The 22,500-nt window shown below is 42.4% G+C and overlaps 11 protein-coding genes across 11 annotated transcripts; 6 read left to right on the top strand and 5 right to left on the bottom strand.

Moving 5' to 3' along the window:
* The first annotated feature begins 45 nt into the window (after positions 1 to 45).
* GGI43DRAFT_417137 (prefolding complex chaperone subunit) lies at positions 46 to 1,029 on the top strand. Its single transcript, XM_083207378.1, has 4 exons — positions 46 to 216; positions 264 to 430; positions 509 to 800; positions 861 to 1,029. Exons 1-3 carry the CDS (start codon positions 187 to 189, stop codon positions 666 to 668), a joined length of 357 nt encoding a protein of 118 aa, XP_083055854.1. The 5' UTR covers positions 46 to 186; the 3' UTR covers positions 669 to 800; positions 861 to 1,029.
* On the top strand, positions 1,019 to 3,417 carry GGI43DRAFT_417135 (UAA transporter family-domain-containing protein). The gene is made up of 6 exons (XM_083207377.1): positions 1,019 to 1,545; positions 1,601 to 1,641; positions 1,709 to 1,806; positions 1,876 to 2,533; positions 2,611 to 3,200; positions 3,267 to 3,417. Exons 1-6 carry the CDS (start codon positions 1,502 to 1,504, stop codon positions 3,288 to 3,290), a joined length of 1,455 nt encoding a protein of 484 aa, XP_083055853.1. The 5' UTR covers positions 1,019 to 1,501; the 3' UTR covers positions 3,291 to 3,417.
* A 346-nt stretch (positions 3,418 to 3,763) lies between these two features.
* On the bottom strand, positions 3,764 to 7,775 carry GGI43DRAFT_388177 (uncharacterized protein; the record flags this gene model as incomplete). The annotated part of the gene is made up of 2 exons (XM_083204029.1): positions 3,764 to 7,449; positions 7,505 to 7,775. The coding sequence occupies 2 exons, from the start codon at positions 7,773 to 7,775 to the stop codon at positions 3,764 to 3,766; spliced, it is 3,957 nt and encodes a 1,318-aa protein (XP_083055852.1).
* A 242-nt stretch (positions 7,776 to 8,017) lies between these two features.
* On the bottom strand, positions 8,018 to 9,453 carry GGI43DRAFT_259815 (uncharacterized protein). The gene is made up of 2 exons (XM_083200966.1): positions 8,140 to 9,453; positions 8,018 to 8,035 (listed from the first exon to the last, which is right to left on the bottom strand). The coding sequence occupies exon 1, from the start codon at positions 9,228 to 9,230 to the stop codon at positions 8,364 to 8,366; it is 867 nt and encodes a 288-aa protein (XP_083055851.1). The 5' UTR covers positions 9,231 to 9,453; the 3' UTR covers positions 8,018 to 8,035; positions 8,140 to 8,363.
* A 216-nt stretch (positions 9,454 to 9,669) lies between these two features.
* GGI43DRAFT_417130 (4-hydroxybenzoate hexaprenyltransferase) lies at positions 9,670 to 11,087 on the top strand. The gene has a single exon (XM_083207376.1). The coding sequence runs from the start codon at positions 9,818 to 9,820 to the stop codon at positions 11,051 to 11,053; it is 1,236 nt and encodes a 411-aa protein (XP_083055850.1). The 5' UTR covers positions 9,670 to 9,817; the 3' UTR covers positions 11,054 to 11,087.
* A 54-nt stretch (positions 11,088 to 11,141) lies between these two features.
* On the bottom strand, positions 11,142 to 11,949 carry GGI43DRAFT_417126 (40S ribosomal protein uS12). Its single transcript, XM_083207375.1, has 3 exons — positions 11,883 to 11,949; positions 11,538 to 11,801; positions 11,142 to 11,481 (listed from the first exon to the last, which is right to left on the bottom strand). Exons 2-3 carry the CDS (start codon positions 11,794 to 11,796, stop codon positions 11,303 to 11,305), a joined length of 438 nt encoding a protein of 145 aa, XP_083055849.1. The 5' UTR covers positions 11,797 to 11,801; positions 11,883 to 11,949; the 3' UTR covers positions 11,142 to 11,302.
* Positions 11,950 to 12,088: 139 nt separating this feature from the next.
* GGI43DRAFT_259632 (DUF5315 domain-containing protein) lies at positions 12,089 to 13,081 on the top strand. The gene has a single exon (XM_083200965.1). The coding sequence runs from the start codon at positions 12,163 to 12,165 to the stop codon at positions 12,967 to 12,969; it is 807 nt and encodes a 268-aa protein (XP_083055848.1). The 5' UTR covers positions 12,089 to 12,162; the 3' UTR covers positions 12,970 to 13,081.
* A 525-nt stretch (positions 13,082 to 13,606) lies between these two features.
* Positions 13,607 to 15,001, top strand: GGI43DRAFT_417122 (adenylate kinase ADK1). Its single transcript, XM_083207374.1, has 4 exons — positions 13,607 to 13,971; positions 14,044 to 14,096; positions 14,167 to 14,321; positions 14,381 to 15,001. Exons 1-4 carry the CDS (start codon positions 13,821 to 13,823, stop codon positions 14,832 to 14,834), a joined length of 813 nt encoding a protein of 270 aa, XP_083055847.1. The 5' UTR covers positions 13,607 to 13,820; the 3' UTR covers positions 14,835 to 15,001.
* GGI43DRAFT_417118 (uncharacterized protein) lies at positions 15,002 to 18,393 on the bottom strand. The gene is made up of 7 exons (XM_083207373.1): positions 17,943 to 18,393; positions 17,567 to 17,854; positions 16,264 to 17,510; positions 15,749 to 16,202; positions 15,606 to 15,692; positions 15,328 to 15,490; positions 15,002 to 15,276 (listed from the first exon to the last, which is right to left on the bottom strand). Exons 1-7 carry the CDS (start codon positions 17,997 to 17,999, stop codon positions 15,260 to 15,262), a joined length of 2,313 nt encoding a protein of 770 aa, XP_083055846.1. The 5' UTR covers positions 18,000 to 18,393; the 3' UTR covers positions 15,002 to 15,259.
* A 334-nt stretch (positions 18,394 to 18,727) lies between these two features.
* On the top strand, positions 18,728 to 19,471 carry GGI43DRAFT_425968 (uncharacterized protein; the record flags this gene model as incomplete). Its single annotated transcript, XM_083208577.1, has 1 exon — positions 18,728 to 19,471. One exon carries the CDS (start codon positions 18,728 to 18,730, stop codon positions 19,469 to 19,471), a length of 744 nt encoding a protein of 247 aa, XP_083055845.1.
* On the bottom strand, positions 19,469 to 21,038 carry GGI43DRAFT_417112 (zinc-binding alcohol dehydrogenase family protein). Its single transcript, XM_083207372.1, has one exon. The coding sequence runs from the start codon at positions 20,759 to 20,761 to the stop codon at positions 19,688 to 19,690; it is 1,074 nt and encodes a 357-aa protein (XP_083055844.1). The 5' UTR covers positions 20,762 to 21,038; the 3' UTR covers positions 19,469 to 19,687.
* Positions 21,039 to 22,500: the final 1,462 nt, after the last annotated feature.

The following is a 22,500-nucleotide window of genomic DNA, read 5'->3' as shown; positions in this document are numbered from 1 at the left end:
TTCTTCAATGAAAGCTCCTACATGCCTATGTACATAGTAGGGGGTAACTTTGACTAGCTTGAAAGAAGCACTAGCCCTCTTAGGTCGTTGTGCCAAGTGCTTGTCTCGCAGTCGCAGAGGTCTGACGCTCGTTCCGTTACCTCTATGGATTTACCTTGAGCTACAAGGCATATCTGGTCATACATCATGTCTATATCCAATGAAGCTCTGCAAAAGGTGAGTGCGACTCCCCTGGATTCTAGAATTTGTACTGATTCTACTAGCTGGCGCTCGAGATCGAGACCCAAGCCATCGCAGCGCAACAGCAGATCGGCATGGTTCGAAGCCAAATAGCGGCCAAGCAGCGAGAGCAGCGTCTACTCCGGTTAACATTGAGCGAGGTGCAGAGCTTTGCAGGCGATTCGGTCGTTTACGAAGGCGTGGGGAAGATGTACGTGAGAGATGCACCGACGTGGAACATTGTAGTTGCGCAGTAGTGGAATTGATGCTGATGTTTCATGGACCCTAGGTTTGTTTCTCTTCCTCCCAATACTCTGAACGAGAAATTACAGCGCCAGATGCAGGATCTTGATGGCGATGTTGATAAACTGAACCAAAGATTGCTGTATCTCGAGACAACGCAGAAGAATAGCCGAGAGCATATCGAAAAGATATTACGTACCCATTAAAAGAGACTTGGGGCGAGCGGGCAACGACCTACTATTTCTTCTAAACCTGGCTGATATCGCCCACATCTACTCTGTATACCAAAGCAGCAGAAGGCAGTATGATTAGGATATGGGATGCTTAGATGGATGTTAGTAGGTAGCAGTGCATACATACTAGGTAGTATAAAGCACTACTGATGCTAAATATTGCAGTAGCATAACCTCGAAAGCTAAAGAAAAAAAATTAATTAAAACGATACTTGGCAATATTTACTAGTAACATTGATAAATACATGCATCTCTTTGTGTATACCTAGGTATAGAGAGTATTTTACTTTATTTTCATTACGTTGGGTGATATCATGAATGAAGAGCATCCCACCTTGACCTAGTCTTTTTAGAGTTACCTTGGCTACTACACTAGAAGTCGTCCAAGCAGCAAGCTTTGCCGGACCAGGGATTTTTAACGCACGCGCATCATATCCGAGCCCAGCCCCTCTACCCTCTAGTGTATCTGGCTTCTTGCGTCCTCTTGCTGCTGCTCTCGTGCCCCACCAGTAGCTCTTGTTCACCCGCGCGGCGTGTGGCACCTGTTAGTAACATCTAGCTGTGTGCTCTCTTCTTCAGCCCGCCAGTGCAACAGCAAACGACATCATTCGCATCATCAACGCCTGATTGCCCTTCGCCCAAGACCCGACCCCCTCGACTCTGCTAGGCCCGAGCCCTCACCAAGCCGCAGCCGACCTTCCAACCCTCTCGAGACATCACCCCTCACTGCCCTCTTGTTTCGCGCTGTATCTCGTCACCCCGGCTGCCTGTGCCACCTCTGATCCCTGCTATCGCTGCCAACCAAAATGGTCGACAGTGAAGCGAACTCACCAACTTGGAAGTTTACCCAGTATGTGCTTCAGCTCCATTGGATTCTACTTGCAACTGACCCAGGATGCTCGCAGATGCTTCGGCGACAAGGGCGATGTAGAGGATATCACTGAAGGTTCGCCGCCAGACAAGCAGTCCCTTTCCTCTGACGTATGGTGCCTGATACTGACCGCGGGGCCCAGCCGACATAATCTCGACGGTAGAATTTGATCACACGGGAAACTACCTTGCCACTGGTGACAAAGGAGGGCGAGTGGTTCTATTTGAACGAAACGAGACGGTACTGCCTTGCTCAGCTCGCTCCAACCCCCCTCCAAACGGTGGCTGCAGAATCTCTAACCCTTTGCAGAAAAAATCTTGCGAATACAAATTCCACACCGAGTTTCAATCCCATGAGCCCGAATTTGACTACTTGAAGTCCCTCGAAATCGAGGAAAAGATCAACAAGATCAAGTGGTGCCGTCGACAAAATGCTTCTCATTATCTCCTATCCACCAATGATAAGACAATCAAACTGTGGAAAGTTTTCGAAAAGTCTCTTAAAGTGGTGGCTGAGAACAACCTTTCCCATGATATAACACCCGGAGGTGCAGTAGGCGGTGGCGGCGGTGCCCTTCGAGCTCTCCCTACAACCCAGCAATTCAGGAACGCGGCGGATCTGAAGTTGCCTCGCCTTACGCACCATGACACCGTTGTTGCCGCCGTTCCCAGACGAACTTATGCGAACGCTCACGCATATCACATCAACAGCATATCGGTGAACAGCGATGGTGAGACCTTCATCAGCAGTGACGATTTGCGTATCAACCTCTGGAATCTCAATATCCAGGACCAGAGCTTCAATATAGTCGATATCAAACCCGCCAACATGGAGGAGCTAACCGAGGTTATCACTGCTGCTGAGTTTCACCCAATCAGCTGCAACTGGTTCATGTATGCCAGCTCAAAGGGCACAATCAAACTTGCTGATATGCGAGAAAGTGCTTTGTGCGACCAGCATGCAAAATGTTTGTATTGAGACTACACCACATTAAACTCGTTACCAATGGGAATGAAGGACTAACCAAGGGATGTAAAACACTAGTATTCGAGCAAGAGGAAGATCCCTCATCAAGGTCATTCTTTTCTGAGATCATTTCGTCAATATCCGATGTACGATTCTCTTATGACGGGAGATATGTCCTGTCACGAGACTACCTCACTGTCAAAATCTGGGACATCAACATGGAGCGGCAACCTGTCAAGACGATACCTATCCACGAACATCTGCGACCCCGATTATGCGACACGTATGAAAATGATAGTATTTTTGATAAGTTCGAGGTCGTATTCTCCGGTGACGCCAAGAATGTGATGACTGGAAGTTATAACAACAACTTCATGATCTATCCCTCCGATCCGGATAAGGAAGTTGAGGTGGTTCTTCAGGCGGATAAGTCAGCTTTCAAAGCAAAGAAGGTGGGCGTTCCTACACCCATTAACTCATCTACAAGCCCGACAGCTGCGAATGGTGGCAAGAAGGGAGGTTCACGGGCGAACAGCCCAGCTGGTGGTGCGCAAGGCCAAAGAATGCGGAAAGAGACGGACGCAGACCAGATCGATTTCAATAAGAAAATACTACACATGAGTTGGCATCCGTTTGAGGATAGTATTGCCATAGCCGCGACCAATAATGTGAGTCCCCTTCCAAGCTGTGGAGGATTGATTGAAAGTCGGCCGGATGCTAACAACTCGCTGCAGCTCTTTGTATTTTCAGCACTGTAGTTAAAGATAGAAATCTTGGAACACTGGAGAGCACACCTAAACCAAATAGCAACTCAAGGGTTGTATATGATAGTCAATACTAAGGAATAGTGAAAGAGTCAATCAAAGTCCTAATAATAATTGGGCAAGAAAAGCAAGAGGATTATAAATATAGTATAACCTTGAATTAAGACATACTATTATTAGTTGATACCAAAAAAAAAAAAAAAAAATACAAAAGACATTGCCATTTATGAGTTTTCCCACTCCAAAGGTAAAAAAGGGGCAAATATTGGTCTCATTGGGATCACTACACAAATGGTAGTAAATTTTGGCTCCTGGAAATTCACTGCCCTGAGTAATTGAGAATACTTGTTGAGGTACCAATAGAGGTTTCACTTCATTCTATCTACCATTCATTTAACATAACATTATGACTACATCTCCAGTATCTCCACTCTGCGCAACACTCTATCGTTTTCTCGAGCCATGCTTCAACGTCGATTGCCTCTAGTAATACGGCCGTTGGATGGTATGTCTTCGTCATCTGTTGACTCCCTGGAACTGCTTGACCGAGACCATATTCTTGCTTTACTGGCCTCTCTGGTTCTACCAGTGCGACCCTGGGTGTCATCATTGCCGTATGGGCTTTCATTCTCTCCCTCTTCGTGCTCTTCATATGCTTCATCTGTTTCGGAGGTTCTCCTGGATATCTGTTTCTCAACGTGGAGTTCTTCAACTCGCGTCATCGCCTGCTGTCCCGAGCTTGGGCCCTTCAAGTTGCTTTGGAGTTTCCTCGTACTAATCTTGAACGATTTGCCTTTGAGAGCCATCCGTTCAGCCATAGACATAAACTGAGAACTTGCTGGCAAAATCACATCCAAAGTGGATCCACCCCGTGAAGAAGCTACAGATTTCCGAGGTCGACCTCTCTTCCGTTTCGGAAGAGGATCTCCCCTTACGTCTTCGATCTGTAATTCTCCGGGAGTGTTGATTTGGTGCTCGTGTCGTGGACTGCCGAGGCCAATTTTGACGACACCTGAAGATCTGGAGCTCCAGCGTCGTTGCCGTGAGTCTTCAACGTAATCACCATCTTTACTATTGGTTGGCTCATTTGAGTCCAAAGATTCCGATTCACGAGTTTCTATATCGTGGGGGAAGGCCATGTGGTCTTGCTGTTTCCATGACACAGACTGCGGGCTACTATCTGCCTCCATGAGTGGCGGGGGCAGTGACTTCCTTGGACGACCTCTCCCCCTTTTATTATGTCCACTTTCAATTTGCGGTGGCGACACATCCTCAGTAGTCACTGGCGATGCTATTCTTGGCAACTTTCTTGGTGGTCGACCACGGCGTTTTGGAGCAACATCCCAGGCTGCCTCTTGGGTTACTCTACTCGGACGTTGTTCTCCAGTGTTGCTCAATTCTTGAACTTCTTTGTTCGCGTGTATGACTTTGTGGGGTTTATCGACTGCCGAGTCATGAGGTTTCACCAAGCTCGCCGCCGGCGTTGGAGGAATCTGAGGCGCTGCTTCAGCTTCTTCTACTTCATCGATATCCAGATCGTCGATTTCGATATACGACGACCGTGGCTTGGCATGGCGAAGACTTGGCTCATTAGTATCAGACAGAACAGCGGATATCTTCGATACGTTGTAGCTGGGCTCTCCCCGAGACGTCCCTACAGAAACTTCCCTATCCAAAGGAGCAGGCACAGTTGTTTGATTAAATACTGCAGACAAAGTTTCTTCAGTAAATAGAGCAGGATCCATGTTATCAAGGAAATCTGATGGCTCAGTGATAAGCCTCTGCTTTTTCGTGTGGCTTTTAGGGATAATGAAATCAGGATCGTCATTCTCTCGTTTAGCTTTTCTCTTAGCTGCCCGAATAGTTTTCTTAACAAATTCTGGGACAGTAGATTCGTCCGCGTTAATTGACTCTGTGGAGGGTGCCTGGTATGGGTCAAAAAGTATTTTATCCGGTGTATCGTCTTGTTCGTAGTACCCCATTCCTATTCTCTGGCGTGTGAAAACTGAAGGATCAGGATAATGTGAGTCTGTACTCCTTTGCTCTCTAGCATCGGTTGAGGCTGGAGCTGCAACATCTTGTGACACATTGTCGGCCTTGTGGGCGTGTCTGTCGGAGACGTCAAACGTCAGGTTGGATACACTTCCCCTATCGTGACCAAGCACTTGACTCTGATCTCCATACCCGTTTACCGCGGAAGACTCTCCTAGGTTGGCAGTGAAAACAGCACTGGGTTGCATCCTAGGCTCCACATGGGATTGCTGCAGGGCATCTTGCGCTTTGGCGTTGTCCGCTTGCTCCCGCAGCCGCTGCATTCTCTTACTGTCCTTACTACGACTTTCTTCTCCCGCGGCTTTCAACCAAGACAAGTTATGGATTCGAAAATCAACAAGTGCTTCTACGCTTCGATCGTCCGCAATTCGTCGAGTGTCATGTCCGAGAGACGTGTTCTTTGGCATGTATGGTCGCGTAATGCCTGCACGGCGGCAATGGCCACAATTGCATATCCCTAAGCATTTGGGGCATTGCCAATGCTCATCTTCCATAACTGCCTGTGGCATAAGATCGAAAGCCCGATATAGGACACCGTAGCAGTATCCTTCAGCACAACCAGGATTCGTACATAAATGTATTCGATAGCTATAGTCCGGGTGGCAACAAACATGGCAACGGTGGACTTCGCCTTTCTTCTTTTTTCTCTTTGGCTTCTTATTCGGCTTATCATCGCCCTCACCTTGTTCAGAGTCGCTGGGTGTCTTTTCGCGGTCTGGTTTTGTGATGTCCTTCCAAGGGCGTCGCTGTAATGCTTCCTGGCAGATTTGAGCGAGCGATTTCTTTCCTGCCCTCTGTCTAGCTATCTCGAGTGGCTGGGGAGAGTTATCTAAATCCACGTGGCCATCAATTGCGATAACAGTTGCTTTCCAAGTCTCGTAGTTATCAGCTAACTCTGACCATGACCACTGCTCACACCATTGAAGGCCAGAGAGGCAGACGCATGACCGACCCATTGCATAACATTCCATACAAACATCGTATGCATCCTCTTCTCCATTAGGCAAGAATCTGATACAGTGTTTACAGGTGAGAAATCGATTGAAAATGTTGGATCTGCAGTAAGAGCAGGTAACGCAGGAATCAAACGGTAAGAATTCGATATCCTTCTCCTTGGATGCAAAGACTTCATCGAGAATGATTTCGGTAAACAGCTGAAACAGTTTCCTGAAGTCAGTCGCCAGCTGCTTCACGCGCGGAGAGCTTCTGAAGATATCTCGCCCAAAGCCCACGAAGCTAATCTGCATAATCTCTGCTTTCTTTTCAATTTTTTGGAGTTCCGCGTGGTATTTTTGAAGGGTATAGTAAATGATAGCTTTATTCTTGTACTGTTCATCTCGACACACCAAACGAGCCTTGGGAAGAGCTTCATGCAGTGCGAGGTCTAAGGTCTCCACTGTTGTGCGATTCCACGCCACCTTCATCGTTCTGGTCCCTCTGTTCCAAACTTGATGCGCAGCGAGAGGCGGAATAAGTATAAAATCGCCCATACATTGCTCCACAATGTATACGTCAAAGGGGGCCTTCTTCCAGGCATTGATTTGCGCGAAATGCTTCTCAATCTCGATATCATGGCCAAGCATCGACAAAAAATACTCTCGGACCACTTCACGATCTTTGCTCTCAGTCATGAACCAAATTGAACTCCCCTTCTTTTCTCCGTTTTCATCTCGTGATGCCTCAACCATGATGTTCTGTCCTAGTGATGCGCACATCTCCCGATGGGCGGGCGTGTACGTCCCTTCATGGCCTATGTAGCACATGAGATTTTGGGCTCGCATTTCTTCCGGTAAGCTGGACATGAGATCTCCGGCAGACGCAGCAGTGGTTTCACTTTCAAAAATTTCCCCATCGCGCACGCGTATGCCTCCTTTACTTGTAACATTTTCGTTGAGGTAGAAGAGATTTGGATGTATAATTTTCCGTAGCATATCGCGCCATTCTGGAGGGCAGTCAATATCCTTGAGATACAATCGCTGTCGACGCTCATCACGATATGTGTTTGGAGTCCACTGATTGGTGAGCTGTTTCATGGAGCGTAGATAGTGTCCAGTGGTCATCGGGATGTCAACGGCGTTGGAAATATCACGGACATTCTCCTCTGACAAGACAGGTAGATCAGTACAGGTTCATAGTGACTTGGGGAAATAACGAACGTTTCTTATCATAGGCATCCTCAAGCCATCCTGCGCTAAATAGCGAGGAAGGTAGAGCATCATCCCAGCCCTCAATAACAAGAGGTTTCCCGCCAGCTATGACGTGTATCGCTACAAGCTTCTCGAAGTCTTGCTGGCCGAGACTGTTGATTTGGGATCGAGATACCCGCTGAACCCATCGGAAATTCGGTGTGCGGTCTACCAGAGAGTGAAGGTCAAGATCTGGAGGTATTGGATCAAATTTTGCCTGTGGATGTTGTGCGCTAGGCATCTTGTTTCGCGCGACGAGGCTCAACAGCGTTGATCATGAGCAGTCGAGAAAAGGTGTTTGGTGGTGTAATCAGTCGTGGCGGGACCGGTGCTGCTTTTCAGCGTCCAAATGTGTCGTATCGTGGCCTTAAGTAGGCCATTCTAAGACCTATTAACTGATGCCGCGATTTGAAGAGCTCTGGGCAGGATCGAGGCGCAACCTTCATCACGCACTCGAGATGCTAGTAAGCGCGATGTGGAAGATGGAAAACAATCAATGTACTGTAGCCTTAGCGCGAGCTAAGCACTGTCCCGCGTCCAATAGAGCCTTGCATACAGGGGTATCCCAGCAGCTTACCCCAGCCTGTCTAGGAAGGTAAACTTACAGGAAGATGTTGCAGAAGAAAAGTACATAGAGGCAAACTAATATACAGTAGTGACATAGTTATTATACCTAGGTAGCTAGGTAGTTACTAGGGTAAAGACATAAGTGTATTAGATTTGAAATAATCTTTTGAATCAATGTTTGTGCCTTTGCTTTTGAAAATGGCTAGAAGCTTTTCGACAATGTAAATAAGACTAGGCTCTAATAGTACAATAGCTACAAAAGCTATCCTTTAAGATGATGGAATATTAGTTTTAGTCTACTTAACGCGCGAGTGATAGTTGCTGTCTCGTTGCTGTCGTCACCTTGCTGTTCTGGTGTTTTCGAAGCTGTCACTAATGGCGAATTGCCCCACACTCGTGCATTGTACGCTGTGAACACATCTTGCCAATATCCAAACCATGTGCTGCTTGTTTCTTGAATATCTCCGGCTCCAAGATAGGGCTCTGCTTGCTGTGAAATTTCAGGTCTAGTAATGAAGTCAGGAGTAAAGTCGAGCCGCCCCTCTTTCTCTTTTTCTTCTTGGTCGCTTGGCATCTCATCTGGAGGCGCATTCCATAATATATCGTGCCCAGGCGCATGGGGGTCATATTCTAGACTAAAGGCTGGCTCATGCAACTCGTCTTCCTGTTGAGAGAGAAGTTCTAACACAGCTAAACCGTCTGACGCTTCTTGGTCTATAAGTGAAGATCCATGTTTGACATCGATCACCAGTGCCTCAGCGGCGTATCCGGTAAATGCATCAAATGAATCGTTTTGGCACTCATTTGCTGTCTTCCGATTCGATTCGAAAGACGTCTGCTGGTGTCCCTTATATGATGAGGACTCTCCAGAAAGATATGAAGACGGTGCCAGGTAACTTGAACCACCAGAAGGTTTGGATTCTGCAACAAAATTGGGTATCTCCCGTGATGTAGTTATAGCGTTAACAACCAGTTTTCTGGACGCTTCAAGATGAGCGGCCGCTACTGCCAATCTTTCTTTCTGTTTGCCTTTAGTATCTCCATACGTATTTTGAAAATCCTCTTCATTCGGTGAATGTGAAGATGCAGCATCTTCGGATTCATGGCTGTTAAAAATCGAATCTTTCATTGTTGAAGAGGTTGAAGAAATACTGAGACACAGTGAGAAGTGGGATGTATATAGTAATGTCTTAGCCGAGGTACCCTGTGGGATATAAAAATGATGCAATCACATGCAATAGCGCTTTGTACAAATTAAGGTACTAGTAAACCTAAGTACAAGAAGCTTGAAATATTAAATAATAGTAATAAAACAAATACAATTAAAGCTTTATTAAAATTAAAAATAAACTTAGCAATAGATATATTAATTTAAATATTGAATATATATGATAGTTTATATAATAAATTAAAATATAAATATATTAAATATAAGTTTTAAAAAGAAATAAAAAACTATAAAAAAAAACTAAATTAGTAAACTAAAATAAATTAATATTTAATAAACATGTATAATAATTTATATATAATTTATATATAATTTATATATAATTCAAGTTAACACACTAGCCTAATATTCCCGTATTATTTATTTAATAGGCTTGATATGCATGTACCGCAAAACCGGACCCAGTTAGTGCACAGCCAATCTGATCATCCAAACCAGGTTCCTGGCACCTTTACTCGCATGCTTGCATCGACATTCTTTGGGACCCTATGACGCTTAGGCTAGCTGTCAGAGTGCCAATCCACCACCGAGTGCGATGGCGATCGAGCAATTGCTCGATTAGTCCACTCCGGATCGCCCCTCGTTCGACGTCGTCTCCCTTACAGAGTATATCAAATCGATCGGTGGTTCATGGTCAAAAAATTGTCGCTTTCCACCAAGTCTCGAGCAAACTACAACCGGTCCTCGACGCTGCCAATAGCCACAAATCAACGAACGATGAACGTCTAGCGGAATATATCCCAGCTAAGTCTGGGATCTTGTCAATTGTCCCGAAAACATGGGTTCCCTACGGTGAACTCATCCGTATTGACAAACCTGCTGGCACCTACTATTTATTTTTCCCATGCCTTTTTTCTACGCTACTGGCGGCGCCAATGGCAGAGCCGATTGCTTCATTTGCCTCAGTAGCTACCACTGCGGCCCTGTTCTTTAGTGGGGCACTGATTATGCGTGGTGCTGGCTGCACTATCAATGATCTCTGGGATAGAAATCTTGATCCGCATGTCAGGAGGACTCGATTGCGGCCGATTGCCCGTGGTGCAATTACCCCATTCAAAGGAATTGTATTCACAGGATTTCAGTTACTTGCAGGGTTGGGCGTTTTGGTTCAATTCCCATTACCATGCCTCGCCTATGGCATACCAAGTCTCGCCCTCGTCCTTACATATCCATTGGCAAAACGAGTTACCTATTATCCTCAAGCTGTCCTTGGCTTGGCCTTTTCTTGGGGAGCAATAATGGGCTTCCCTGCACTTGGCATCGACCTGCTCTCAAATTCTTCCGCGCTCACAGCTGCAGCGTGCCTCTATGCTTCAAATATTGCGTGGGTTGTCCTATATGACATGATTTATGCCCATATGGATATCAAAGATGATGCAAATGCCGGTATTAAAAGCATCGCCCTGAAACATGAACATCAGACCAAGCAAGTCTTAACTGGACTTGCCATTACACAGGTGGCCTTATTAGGTGCAGCTGGAATGGCAGCTGGATCAGGTCCAATCTTCTTCCTTGGAAGCTGTGGTGGAGCTCTCGTTACTCTGGGAATCATGATCAAGCGGGTGAATCTCAAGAGCGTTAAGAACTGTTGGTGGTGGTTTGTCAACGGCTGCTGGATAACAGGTGGGGTTGTAAGCATCGGTATGGCAGCTGACTATATATACAGGTCTCTTGAAGAGACTGAATCGAAATCTACGTCAGAGGTAAGAGAATTAGACGACTAATTGGATAGCGATAATACAACACACGTTGCCTGCACTTGGTTTATCGAATATAAATGTGAGAAGATGCCCAATTCGGTGCCATCTGGTATTTGAACATGCTGAAAAATATTTCTAAAGAGATGGTATAATCCCTTTCAAAATTTTAGCCTCCCATTATAGGGCCATGACTAGTTGTGCGAGTATAACCGAGCCAATTTCGCTCCTCGCGATCCTTATGACAACACCTTCTTCTCCCAAAAGACTGCTTTTTTATGATCGGGGCTTCTCCTTCTTCTCCTTCCACAGAGCCAGCAGACCAACACCAGACACCTTGACGACCTTGAATCGGACACCAGGAATATCACCCTTGGCCTTGCCCTTGCGACCGAATCCAGCGAGGAGGACTTCGTCGTTCTCGTCAACAAAGTTGAGGCAACCGTCGTTGGGGACTGTAGGCCTATGTTAGTTGATGTATCGATCAAATAGATGATTTATTTGTACGCACCGAAAGCAGTGACCTTCTTGCCGTTCTTGATCAACTGAACACGGACACACTTTCGGATGGCGGAGTTGGGCTGCTTGGCCTCAACACCAACCTTCTCCAAAACAATTCCCTTGGCGTGAGAAGAACCACCGAATGGTGAAGACTTGAAAGCAGTGCCCAGAGCACGCTTCTTGTAGGCGAGATCAGCCCATTTCTGATCCTTTCGGTTGGTACGCAGCTTGCGCGCAGCGTTGAGACCCCGGGGTTTGCCACCAGCCATGATTGCTTCGTAATGTTAGTACAAAGAATTGCTAGTAGGGTGTCGTGGTTTGGGTGACGATAAGGTTGAGTTGGTGTTGAACATACCGATTTATGCTAATATGGCACCTATGGTTGAGTAATGTGACAACACCGAGAACCAAAAGATTGCAGTTGCAGACCACGAAAATTCCGATAGGGTTTGCGGCCCTAGAGCCAAAAAGATTTGAGCGACAAAATTTCTTCACGTGACCTCGGGAGTTTGAGCCGGCCGTATTTTTATCCACCACCCAGGCCAGGCGAGCTATTAAAGAGCCCCACACCTCCGTCCTCATCCTCACATGCCAAATACGTCTAACATTGGCTGGCTGCTCTTGATTTAAATGCCATGTCGTCCACAGGCGAACCAAAAGCAAAGGAGCGAGATCCACCTCCTCTCCTGTTCATGCCTCCTTCGCCTTCCATCTCTCGTGTCTCGATTCCTGGCTCTCTCACAACCAGCGTTCAAGCTCTCGGGAGACACAATTTGCAATGGAATCCCACCACTGTAGACGCCTCGCGTTCTGGGTCAGAAATGCCATCGGAACAGCGACGTCCTGAGTGGGCCTTACAGACCAAGGGGAGCTATGGAGGCACTGACAGGACAGACGCATTATGGGCAGAAATGCAAGCCACACTGGAGAAGGTGGAATTATCCGCCTCTGAAGGCACTCATGTTTTTGGACCTGAGCACGACCGCAAACTAGGAGATTTGCGGACTGCTCAAATTGTACTTGCACAGGCCTGGGCCAGAAGTGAGGCAGACGATACCATAGAGACTGCTCTACGTGACCATATGAATGACGTTAAGGGTGATGAACTACCTAATCTACGAGACGGGCTATTGGACTCGTCAAGGCCTGAAAGGGGAGAAGGGACTGATGCAGCAAAAAGCATGATGGGCACATCAAGTGGATGGCAAGGGAGTGACGAAAAAAGAGCTGACCGTCTGGGGGCAAAATTGGTAGAAGAAACAGAGGCCGATATTCTACTCGCGAGAAAGAGACGAGAGGCCAACGATGAATATTTTGAGCGAGTTAACGACGGCGTTATCGACGTCATTGCTAAACTTGAATCAGTAGCAGTAGCCATGCGAGCAGTAGAGGAAGAAACAAAAGATTTATGGAACGATACTGCTAGTCCTCAGGTTAAGTAAAGGGGCTGAAACGATATAGATATATGACGTCTTGTTATGTCAATAATACAGTAATCAATAGGTAAATTAAACACAACACCAGAATGAGGAGCACATCGTAAAGAATCGGTTTTGAGCAAGACAGGGGCACTAAGATAAGGTACCATAAACTGCAAAGAAACCTTGGACTTCCGACGACCGGACCTGTTTTACCAGCGCTTCCGAAGTAAGACAAGGATTCGATTTACATACTGAGGCTACCTCGGTAGTAATGCACGATTCCGTTGCGCCTATTCCATACACTACTCTCTGTATAAGCCGCAGATCTACCTGTAAAAAAGTATAGCTTACTAACAATTTGTCCGTTCGTCCGACTTTAATATAAAATTTAAAATAAATTATAATAATTTTTATAATAAATATTAAATTTATTTATATTTATATATATATAATATATAAATTTAGATATAAATATATATATAATTATTTAATAAAAAAATATAATATATTTTATATATTTTATATATATTTATATTTAAAAAATATCAAATATATATATAATAATATAAAATATTATATATATTTTAAATAAATAATTTTAATATTATTTAGTATTATAGTTTTAAATTTATTATTATTTTAGATTTAAAGTATGCTTTTATTATTTACGCTAGCGCCAGATATGGAATTTATAGCGGCATATCAAAAACTTACTTGCGCAGCTTCATTGCCCAGTTTATGCTCAACACGGTATCCTAAATTCCTCTCGCGGTTTCCGTTCACGCTATAACCGTTTTTCCCAGGTGCTAAATTGCTCCCTCAACTTCTTTATTCTTTATAAAAAATTGCTGGCGTGCACCAAATCAGACACAATGGGGTTTGTGGAAGACGAGCTCAAGCACTTGCGCGATGTTATCAGCGGCCTCGATTCGCGCATCAAGCAGCTTGAGCAGCGCGCTACAGGATCTGCCTCAATTGACGCAGAGAGCCTCCGTATGATCCTTATTGGACCTCCTGGAGCCGGTAAGTGTTTGAATTTTGCTATTGAAAAGCCTCCGCGTTGAATACATCACACAATGCTCATACAGTGATTAGGCAAAGGTACCCAAGCACCAAAGATTAAAGAGCGCTTTTCTTGCTGTCACCTGGTATGTCAATGTCAATTAAGCCTTTCATGAATAGTGCGCATAGGCCTAACAATACCTATGCTTAATATAGGCTACTGGCGATATGCTGCGATCACAAGTCGCCAAGAAGACACCCCTCGGAAGAGAAGCCAAGAAGATTATGGACCAAGGTGGCCTTGTTAGTGACGATATTGTCATTGGCATGATTAAGGAAGAGCTTGAGAATAACAAGGAGTGCCAAGGAGGGTATGTTGACAACTATCAAGCTACATGAAACAGGGAGTCATTCTTACTTTGGCGTATAGCTTTATCCTCGACGGCTTCCCACGTACTGTGCCTCAAGCTGAAGGCCTCGATGCAATGCTCAAAGAGCGTGGCCAAACTCTCCAGCACGCTGTTGAATTACAGATAGATGATGCTCTGCTTGTTGCCCGCATTACCGGTCGATTAATCCACCCCGCATCTGGCCGCTCCTACCATACAACCTTCAACCCCCCGAAGCAGGCTATGAAGGACGATATAACTGGAGAGCCCCTTATCCAGAGAAGCGACGACAATGCTGAAGCGCTCAAGAAGCGTCTTGTCACTTACCACCAACAAACAACTCCCGTGGTTGGATATTATCAGAAGAATGGCATCTGGAAGGGCATTGATGCTAGCCAGCAACCCGGCGAAGTATGGAAGAATATGTTGGATATTCTAGAAGGAAAGAAGTCTCATGGCTCTTCTGTCTTTAGCAAAATTGCTGGAAGCAGCTAGGTCACTAAAAATCATGTCCTGTATATCTCTGCATATGGGAATCTAAGCCTGCCACGCTGATTCTGCTTACCACTATCAACCTATTAATTTCTCTGTAGAGCTTTTAATGTAAGAAAATAGCTCCAGGGATTTTTCTTCTTCTCATGCAAGACGGACTCATAAAGTGATGATTGGATTGTGATGCGAAATGATTTCTATATAGTTTGCATGCAATGCATAATAAATGATAATTGCCGCTCTAGAAGTGAAGAAATATCTCTAAACAGAAATAAGACTGTAACCGTGAAAGTCATTTACTTTATAATGTATAGGACGGGAATACGGCAGCGCTAAACAATGAACTCTTTGCTCACAATACGCCCAGTAAATGTTATACTCCCAAAGAGATACCATGATATACAGACGGAGCTCAGCCCTTTAAAATCCTATCTCCTCGAGGTTGCTGAAGAGTCAGGTCAGTAGAGGTAGAGCATGTCCCGTTGGCGCAACTGACCATTCACCAACTGCCTCTGTTTGTTAAGCCAGCTCTTGGGGGCATCATGCCGGCGCTGAAGTACGACGTGGTTGCTCTGAAGTCGGCTTGTAAGGTCATACCAAGCCGTCGCAATAAGTGCATTCTCTCTTTGGAGGTTCTTAATAATATGATCGGATGCAGCCTGAACATTTCAGTCAGCGGGTGCTCTTCATCTAAATGCAAAAAAGAAAGAGTATAGGCTGGCTAATCTGCCTCCTAGCAGCAGAATTAAATTGTAATCATGGAGAAAAACATACCTTTTGTGCCGCTGAGCCTTCACCAAGTTGTGCTGCTTTCAGTTTCGTCTGTAGTTCGAGCCTTTCTTGTTCTGATTTCTCAAGTTGCTGATATAAAGTGTAAGTAGGAGGCATGTATTTCTTGTACACGGCGTATGAATTACCTGATTTCTCTGGATAAGACGAGCTCGTAGCTTTTCGACCTTCTCGGTAGCTTTCTTAGCGGCATCCGAGCCGTCGGCATCTGTTGATGAAACACCGACTTCATTCAAATCTTTGTTTTCATCTGATTCTTTTCTAAGTTTGTCGTTCGATAGCAGAGTGTCGATAAGCTGCGATTTCAGTGCGTCTCGTTCATTCGTTATAAAACTAGTTTCTTCCCTCTGTCGCTCAAGCTCGCTTGTCAAGGAAGTTGATATCAACTTATCCGTATTCTTCAGCTCATTTAATGCTTCTATACTCTCCTTCTGGACAGCGGAGAGATCTGTTTGTGCGCTAAGTAATTCTCGGTTTTTATCGCCCAGCTGGGTTTCAAGGCTATTGATTAGTTTTCGAGCTTGTTCAAATTCAAGTTCCAATCTTGTCAACTCCTGTCGAAGTTTAATAAATGCTTCGGTCCTAGAGAGTAAATCATGAGCATCAATTTCTCTGCACAACAAGATAGACATAATAAACTAACCCTTCATCAGTGCTCTCACTCATCAAGGCTTGCAAGTTGTCGCTCATGATGGTATACTTTTCGAATAATCCATTGAAGTTCTGTTGAAGGCGTTCCCGTTGGCGTCTTGTTTCTTCCAGCTCTCGTCGGAGTGTGGAAACGTCTCCTGGAGACCCAACTGTCTTTCTAATCAACTCATTCTCTGCTCTCAGTCTAGATACCTCCAATGGTAGGTTGGCCTGTGGGCCCCCCTCAGATGCGATTAGAAGTTCGTCTTCCAGGTTAAATGGCGTGGGAGTTTCGCTCAGTTCAGCCTCTTCAACCGTACTGGCGCCGCCATTATGCTGAAGCTGCTCTTGTAAATCCTGAATGAAGTGTTCGTCGTGCGTTCTTTGGGCCTGTAAGCGCAGGAGCTCCTCTTGCAGAGCCGTGACATCCTTTAAAAGTTGCGCTTTTTGGTTACGCTCATCCCACAGATGCTGCTCAGACTGTGTAATCATCTTTGTTAATTCATCTTCGGCCTTCTTGGTACGGTCACTGCGCTCCCTCTCTTCCATGAGTGAACGAAGCTGTTCCTGAAGCTCGGCTCGTTCGTACTGTAAATTCTGCACTTCTCTCACTAGACTCTGTTGTGATTCGAGCTTTTGCTTGTAGCGTTCTGCCATGTTGGCCTTCTTCTCGAATTCTTCCGCCTTGTGCCTCCACTCTGCCATCTGATCACGAAGCTCATCAGCCTGTATATTTTTTTGTCCGAGGCGCTGTACTTCGCTCTCCAGCTGAGACACCGATTTCTGGCTACTGCGGATAACCTCTTCGTTCCTTGCAATGATTTCCATTTGTTCATGGACTTGTTCCTCCAGGTGTTTAATAGTTTTCGCACTATGTGCTCCATCTTGGGTTGCTTTTCGCAAAACCTCGAGTTCCCGATCATTCTTTTCTTTGTCGTAAGTAAGCTCTTCATGGCTCTGTTGGAGATGTTCCAAACGAGTGATATAGTCTGACAGAGTCTTCTTCATGGTGTCAAGCTGCTGACGCAATGCAGCGTTTTGCTCCTCGACGAGAAGTTCAATGTCGCGAGCTCCCATGGCAGCATCAATGGTTTCATCCAGATCATCATCGTCTTTAGAATTCGCGATATCTTGCTGCATGCCACGAATTATCTGCATGATTTCGGCTTGTGTATCACGATCCAGGCCGTTCTGTATTCTGGGGACGTATTTTTGATTGCCAGGGCCCATTGCAGCAGCTGAGACCATAACAGCGAGAAGCTAGATATGTGGTAAATTAGACTCAGTCAGTTGACGTAGGAAACATATAACTATACCTGGCTAATGCCCTGCGGCTCAGGGTTCTCGGCAATGGCATGATAGTCGAATTTCTTGGCTTGGTAACTGAGTTCGGGTATTTGGCGGCGGATGAATCGAAAGAGGCCTTTGTAAATAGCTTGTATATTTCGCTTATTGCTCAAAGGTTTCGGTATACCCGAATTTGACTCGAGGTGCGAAGGATCGAATTCGGGATCCAGCTCATGCAAGATGTGGCCAAGAGTTATTCCGTTGGCCAACCCTTCGAGAGACTCGGCATCACGATCAAGGTCGAAGACTCGATTGATCTGCGAAGAGACTACATTAGCATCTCATGACTATTTACCACACAACGTGCATTCGAATCGAAATATCGTCGGATTTGCTAGTACTGACAGCTTTCAGGAGTGCCGTCTGGGCACGTTGGTTGTAAGCCGGCATTTCGCTCGACATGTAATTCGGAAGATGCTTATCGATGTCTGAGATGCCCGGTATTCATATCAGTTCAAAGCTATAGCATAGCAACAGCGAGATACAGCTTTCGTGGCGAGTGTAGCAAAGAATTTTGGGTATTGAGCAGGAAGGTCACGGAAGGTAGCCTGATACCTAGGAATGCCTCACAATGCCCCAGTAGGGGATATAGTGCATAATGAAGGCACTACTGCTAGGGGCCGGACTACTGCTACTACCTCTACTACTAGAATACCTACCATCAACACCATCAGAACACTTGCTGTGACTGAGGTTAGTCAACCAAAATCGTCAGTTTTTTTGTCTCTAGATGGGTATAAGTGAATGGAAAGAATAAATATCACAGCTACCAATATAAATTTACAGACAGCTTAGCTATTTAATAATTATTTGGAGAATTTACTAGGGCGTACGAAGTAGCGTTTGATCTAATACCCCACGAACTAACTACCGTCTCCACTAAACCCAATCTGCAGTTAGAGATCTAACAACACTCAGCGCGCTACAGCCTCAAACTGTTTCCAGCAGCCTGACTGCCTATACCTACACATTACTCTCCTACTCTGTAAAATTATTCCCATTGCCATTGCCACAATCCTGCCGGTGGCTCGCCAAATAATCCCGCACGATTCTCGCCAACTCTCAAGATTCGCTATTCCTCTCTCTGTCTTTCTTTACCGATGACAGCTCTCCCTCACCAGCAATCGACAATGTTTTCGCAGAGTTCATCATTCCTTCAACAGCCCTCTCATGCCATTGGCAAGAAAAGGTCTCACGAGGAGGCTTCACATAATCTCGAGCCAGATACATCAAACTGCAATTCGCAAAATAGTGGGATGAATGGTGAGGGAATGGTGTTCGTTAAACCGTTTGCGGTTTCTATTGGTGAATCAGATAACCAATCTGGCGCTCAGCCTGACGATGTGATCACTGAACAGGAAGGGAGTGGACTAGCGAATGGCCGAGCTCTGAGAAGTCACAAATCCCAAAGGCTTCTCGTTGGGAGCGACCACGCGTCATCTAGTAAACCAACATCGGCGACCTCATTGCCAAACGCAGACAGTTCAGAAAACAGTATTAATGACGAGATAGTCATCGATCACTTTACACTTCACCTTGGAATAGGCTGGAAAAGGATCAAGGATAGTGACCATGTCCAAGCGGCTGCTAGAGGATGGGCACGATTTATCGAGAATAACTATCCTCTCACTAACGTTAACGTCTTGCTTGAAAGCAAAGGCCTACAGTCTTATCTAGTCGAGTCCACAGAAGGCTTCTATCTATTCACAGAAGATCTGCGTCAAGCACAATTGGTCAGCCAAAGTGCAACTAAAGCCATCCAGAATTTACAACACAGCCCGCCGATATTCGACAGTATAAATATTTTAGTTGCTAAAATATTAAATACAAGTGATAATAATATTAAAAATAATATATTTAATATACATAATTAAATATTTTTTTTTAATATTATATAAAATTTATATTTTTTTTTTAAAAAATTTTATAATATATGATTTATATATTTTATATTATTTTCAATTAAAGTAGTTTACTAGTATTTTTTTCTTACTAATTATTACACTACTAGGTAATACTATTATTTATTCCTTGCTATTTTTAAGCTAGTATAACTCTTACCCAGAACGTTAACCTAGACTTCGGCGGTTTTATTCGAAAGGTCTAATAACAACCTTCTCACCAGACACGCCCTTCTTATTCTTAGCCAAAGCGGCCTCTACACCGGCTAAACCACCAGGCACAACCATTGGTCGATTAGGCTCAAACAGGCCACGGGCAATGTAACCATCATCGCCGCCAAGATGCTTCGCGAACGGCTCACTCAAATATCGAAGCGATGGGATACTTCCAAGGCCGATAATCCTAGGAAGAGTTACTTTTGACTCGCCTTTGGCGTCGAAATTCTCGAAATCCAAGATTTCCGGTAGAACTACAACAATCTTGGATACTGATGCTTTCGTTGACTTGACTGCTTTCACGATGCCGACAGATAGCTCCCTGGTGGATTTGGCGGAGATGGTGTCAAGGATGAAGTCAAGCGGCGCATCGTCTCCAATAGCGGCGGCGAAATCATCCGCCGTGGCCTGACGATCAAGGACAAATGTTGCACCTAGCTTCTGAAGATGGTTTTTGTGCGCGGGGCTCGAGTTGGTAATGATCTTGGAGAAACCAGACAATCGCGCCAATTGGATCGCATACTGGCCCATAGAGGAGCTGCCCCCGATGACAACAACTGCAGCACCATGGCCGACTTTATCCCCGCCCTTGTCCCACGGTGCTGACAATCCGTGGCCTGTCTTGTCATAGAATGCCGTGAGTGCTGCTATGCTAGCGAGCATGATACCGCTAGCCTGGTCATCGCTAATGTTGCTAGGGGTCTTGGCTACCAGTGCTGCATCGATCTTCGCATACTGTTGGAACGTAGACGCATCGTAATTCCCGATTACCCCTTGGAAGAAAACCCTTTCCCCAATACTGAAGTTTGAAACGTCTGGTCCAATGGCCGCAATCTCGCCTGCAGCATCTGATCCCAAGACCGCAGGGTAGTCTGTAATGAAGACCTCGTGGTCACGCATCTTCCAGTCTATAGGGTTGATGGATGTCGTAGTGATCTTGATAGCCACTTCGCCAGACTGGAGAGGCGGCAGTGACCGGTCGACGATAATGTGCTGCTTACCTGGGCTGGGAACCACAGCTGCCTTAAATGTCTCGGGAACGGCCATGATGCTTTGATATAAGGTATCCTCGGGGTAAAGGTCTTCACTTCTGTTTCGTATAATTAAATGTAATTCTAGCGTTTGCGTGCTGTTAGACAACTGGTTAATCTTTTCCTAATAGCAAAGGGCGAGCTGTATTAGCTTTTATAAGTCGTGAGGAGTAAAGAAGTTTGGTTTATAAAGCTATATTATAGAGAGTATTATGATCTGGGCAGTAGGTTTTTACTATTTAAGTAGGTAGTCTTTAACTTAATTAAGTAAATACTTAGAAGGCAGAGAGATTTTCTAATAAAGAGTAAGATAATAATTAGTATTAGCAAGTGTAAATATTAATTATAAAAAGTATTGCTATTTAAGTAATAGTTTTTTATTATTTAAGTAATAGATTTTCTAATTAAATAAAAAAATAAAATATAATAAATATAATAATTAAATAAAAGTTTATAATTATATTATAATATTTTATTTTAAATAATAAAAATATATATATTAAAAGCTTTAATAATTTAATTAAAATATATTATAATTAAATTTTATAAAAAAATAAAAATAAAAATAAAAATAAAAATAAAAATAAATATAATTTTTTAATAATACTTAACTATTATTTAATAATAAAAATATTTTTTAAATTTTATTTAATTTTTTTTTTATTTTTTTTGAAAAAAAAATTTTTTTTTAAATATTTTTTTTAAAAATAATAAATTTTTAATTTATATTTTTTTTTTTTTTTATAATTATAAAAATAAAACTAATTAATATAAATTTTTTAAGTTAATAATTAATATATAATTTTTAAGTAATTATATTTATATTTTTTTATTATTTAATATATTATTTTTTTTTTAATTTATTTTTATTTTATTTTTAAAAATATAAAATATAATAATTTTTTTAATTTTTTTTTTATTATTTTTATTTTTATATTATTTTATTTATTTTTTTATTAAATAATATTTTTATTATAATTAAAATATAAAATATTATTATTAAAAATAAAAATAAATAAAATATTTATATAAATTTTTTTAATATTAATTTTATAAATAATATATTAATATATATTTATTATAATATTTTTAAAATTATAATATTAATTAATTTTTTAAAAAAAATTTATTATTATTATTATATATATATTATTTTTAATATTAAAAATTAAATATAATAAAATTAATTTATATTTATAATATAAATTTATTTAATTTAATTTTTTTAAAAATTATTTTTAATTAATTATAATTTAAATAATAATAATAAATATATTATTTATATTTATATTAAAAATAATAATAATAAATATATTACTTATATTTATATTAAAAATAATAATAATAATAAAAATAAATAAAATTATAAAATTATAAATAAAATTTATTAAATTATATATTATTAATTAATATAAAAAATTATAAAAATAATTTTTAATATAATAATTTTTTTTTTAATTTTTAATTTTTATATTATTAATTTTTAATTAATTTATTATATTATTTTTATAAATAAAAATTAAAATTTTTTTTAAAAAATATAAAAATTATATAATAAAATTAAAATAAAAAATAATAATAAATTTTTAAATTTTTAATATTTTTTTTATTAAATTATTAATTATTTATATTAAAATTTATTTAATTTTTATTAATTAAATTTATTTAAATATTATTAATTTTTTAAATATTTTAATATTTTTTATTAATTTAATAATTAAAAATTATTTATTATAATAATTATATTTTATTTTT

This window comes from Trichoderma evansii (genome assembly GCF_050947405.1).
Source record: "Trichoderma evansii strain SZMC 28006 chromosome Unknown GGI43scaffold_30, whole genome shotgun sequence".
Classification (NCBI taxonomy): Eukaryota; Fungi; Ascomycota; class Sordariomycetes; order Hypocreales; family Hypocreaceae; genus Trichoderma; species Trichoderma evansii.
Note: the sequence above shows the minus strand (reverse complement) of the source record. Positions and strands in the feature narration are given on the sequence as shown.

Bases quoted from the DNA above. Each gene is read 5' to 3' on its own strand.
- GGI43DRAFT_417122 (XM_083207374.1), top strand. From the start codon at position 13,821: ATGGGGTTTGTGGAAGACGAGCTCAAGCACTTGCGCGATGTTATCAGC. The intron at 13,972-14,043 runs GTAAGTGTTTGA...TACAGTGATTAG, and splicing joins TATTGGACCTCCTGGAGCCG to GCAAAGGTACCCAAGCACCA. The intron at 14,097-14,166 runs GTATGTCAATGT...TGCTTAATATAG, and splicing joins GCTTTTCTTGCTGTCACCTG to GCTACTGGCGATATGCTGCG.
- GGI43DRAFT_417137 (XM_083207378.1), top strand. From the start codon at position 187: ATGTCTATATCCAATGAAGCTCTGCAAAAG. The intron at 217-263 runs GTGAGTGCGACT...TGATTCTACTAG, and splicing joins CCAATGAAGCTCTGCAAAAG to CTGGCGCTCGAGATCGAGAC. The intron at 431-508 runs GTACGTGAGAGA...CATGGACCCTAG, and splicing joins TACGAAGGCGTGGGGAAGAT to GTTTGTTTCTCTTCCTCCCA.
- GGI43DRAFT_259632 (XM_083200965.1), top strand. From the start codon at position 12,163: ATGTCGTCCACAGGCGAACCAAAAGCAAAGGAGCGAGATCCACCTCCT.
- GGI43DRAFT_417126 (XM_083207375.1), bottom strand. From the start codon at position 11,796: ATGGCTGGTGGCAAACCCCGGGGTCTCAACGCTGCGCGCAAGCTGCGT. The intron at 11,482-11,537 runs GTGCGTACAAAT...ATAGGCCTACAG, and splicing joins CAAGAAGGTCACTGCTTTCG to TCCCCAACGACGGTTGCCTC.
- GGI43DRAFT_417118 (XM_083207373.1), bottom strand. From the start codon at position 17,999: ATGTCGAGCGAAATGCCGGCTTACAACCAACGTGCCCAGACGGCACTC. The intron at 17,511-17,566 runs GTATAGTTATAT...CCACATATCTAG, and splicing joins AGCCGCAGGGCATTAGCCAG to CTTCTCGCTGTTATGGTCTC. The intron at 15,491-15,605 runs GTATGTTTTTCT...TGAAATGTTCAG, and splicing joins AAGGCTCAGCGGCACAAAAG to GCTGCATCCGATCATATTAT.
- GGI43DRAFT_259815 (XM_083200966.1), bottom strand. From the start codon at position 9,230: ATGAAAGATTCGATTTTTAACAGCCATGAATCCGAAGATGCTGCATCT.
- GGI43DRAFT_417112 (XM_083207372.1), bottom strand. From the start codon at position 20,761: ATGGCCGTTCCCGAGACATTTAAGGCAGCTGTGGTTCCCAGCCCAGGT.
- GGI43DRAFT_417135 (XM_083207377.1), top strand. From the start codon at position 1,502: ATGGTCGACAGTGAAGCGAACTCACCAACTTGGAAGTTTACCCA. The intron at 1,546-1,600 runs GTATGTGCTTCA...GGATGCTCGCAG, and splicing joins CCAACTTGGAAGTTTACCCA to ATGCTTCGGCGACAAGGGCG. The intron at 1,807-1,875 runs GTACTGCCTTGC...AACCCTTTGCAG, and splicing joins TATTTGAACGAAACGAGACG to AAAAAATCTTGCGAATACAA.
- GGI43DRAFT_417130 (XM_083207376.1), top strand. From the start codon at position 9,818: ATGACGCTTAGGCTAGCTGTCAGAGTGCCAATCCACCACCGAGTGCGA.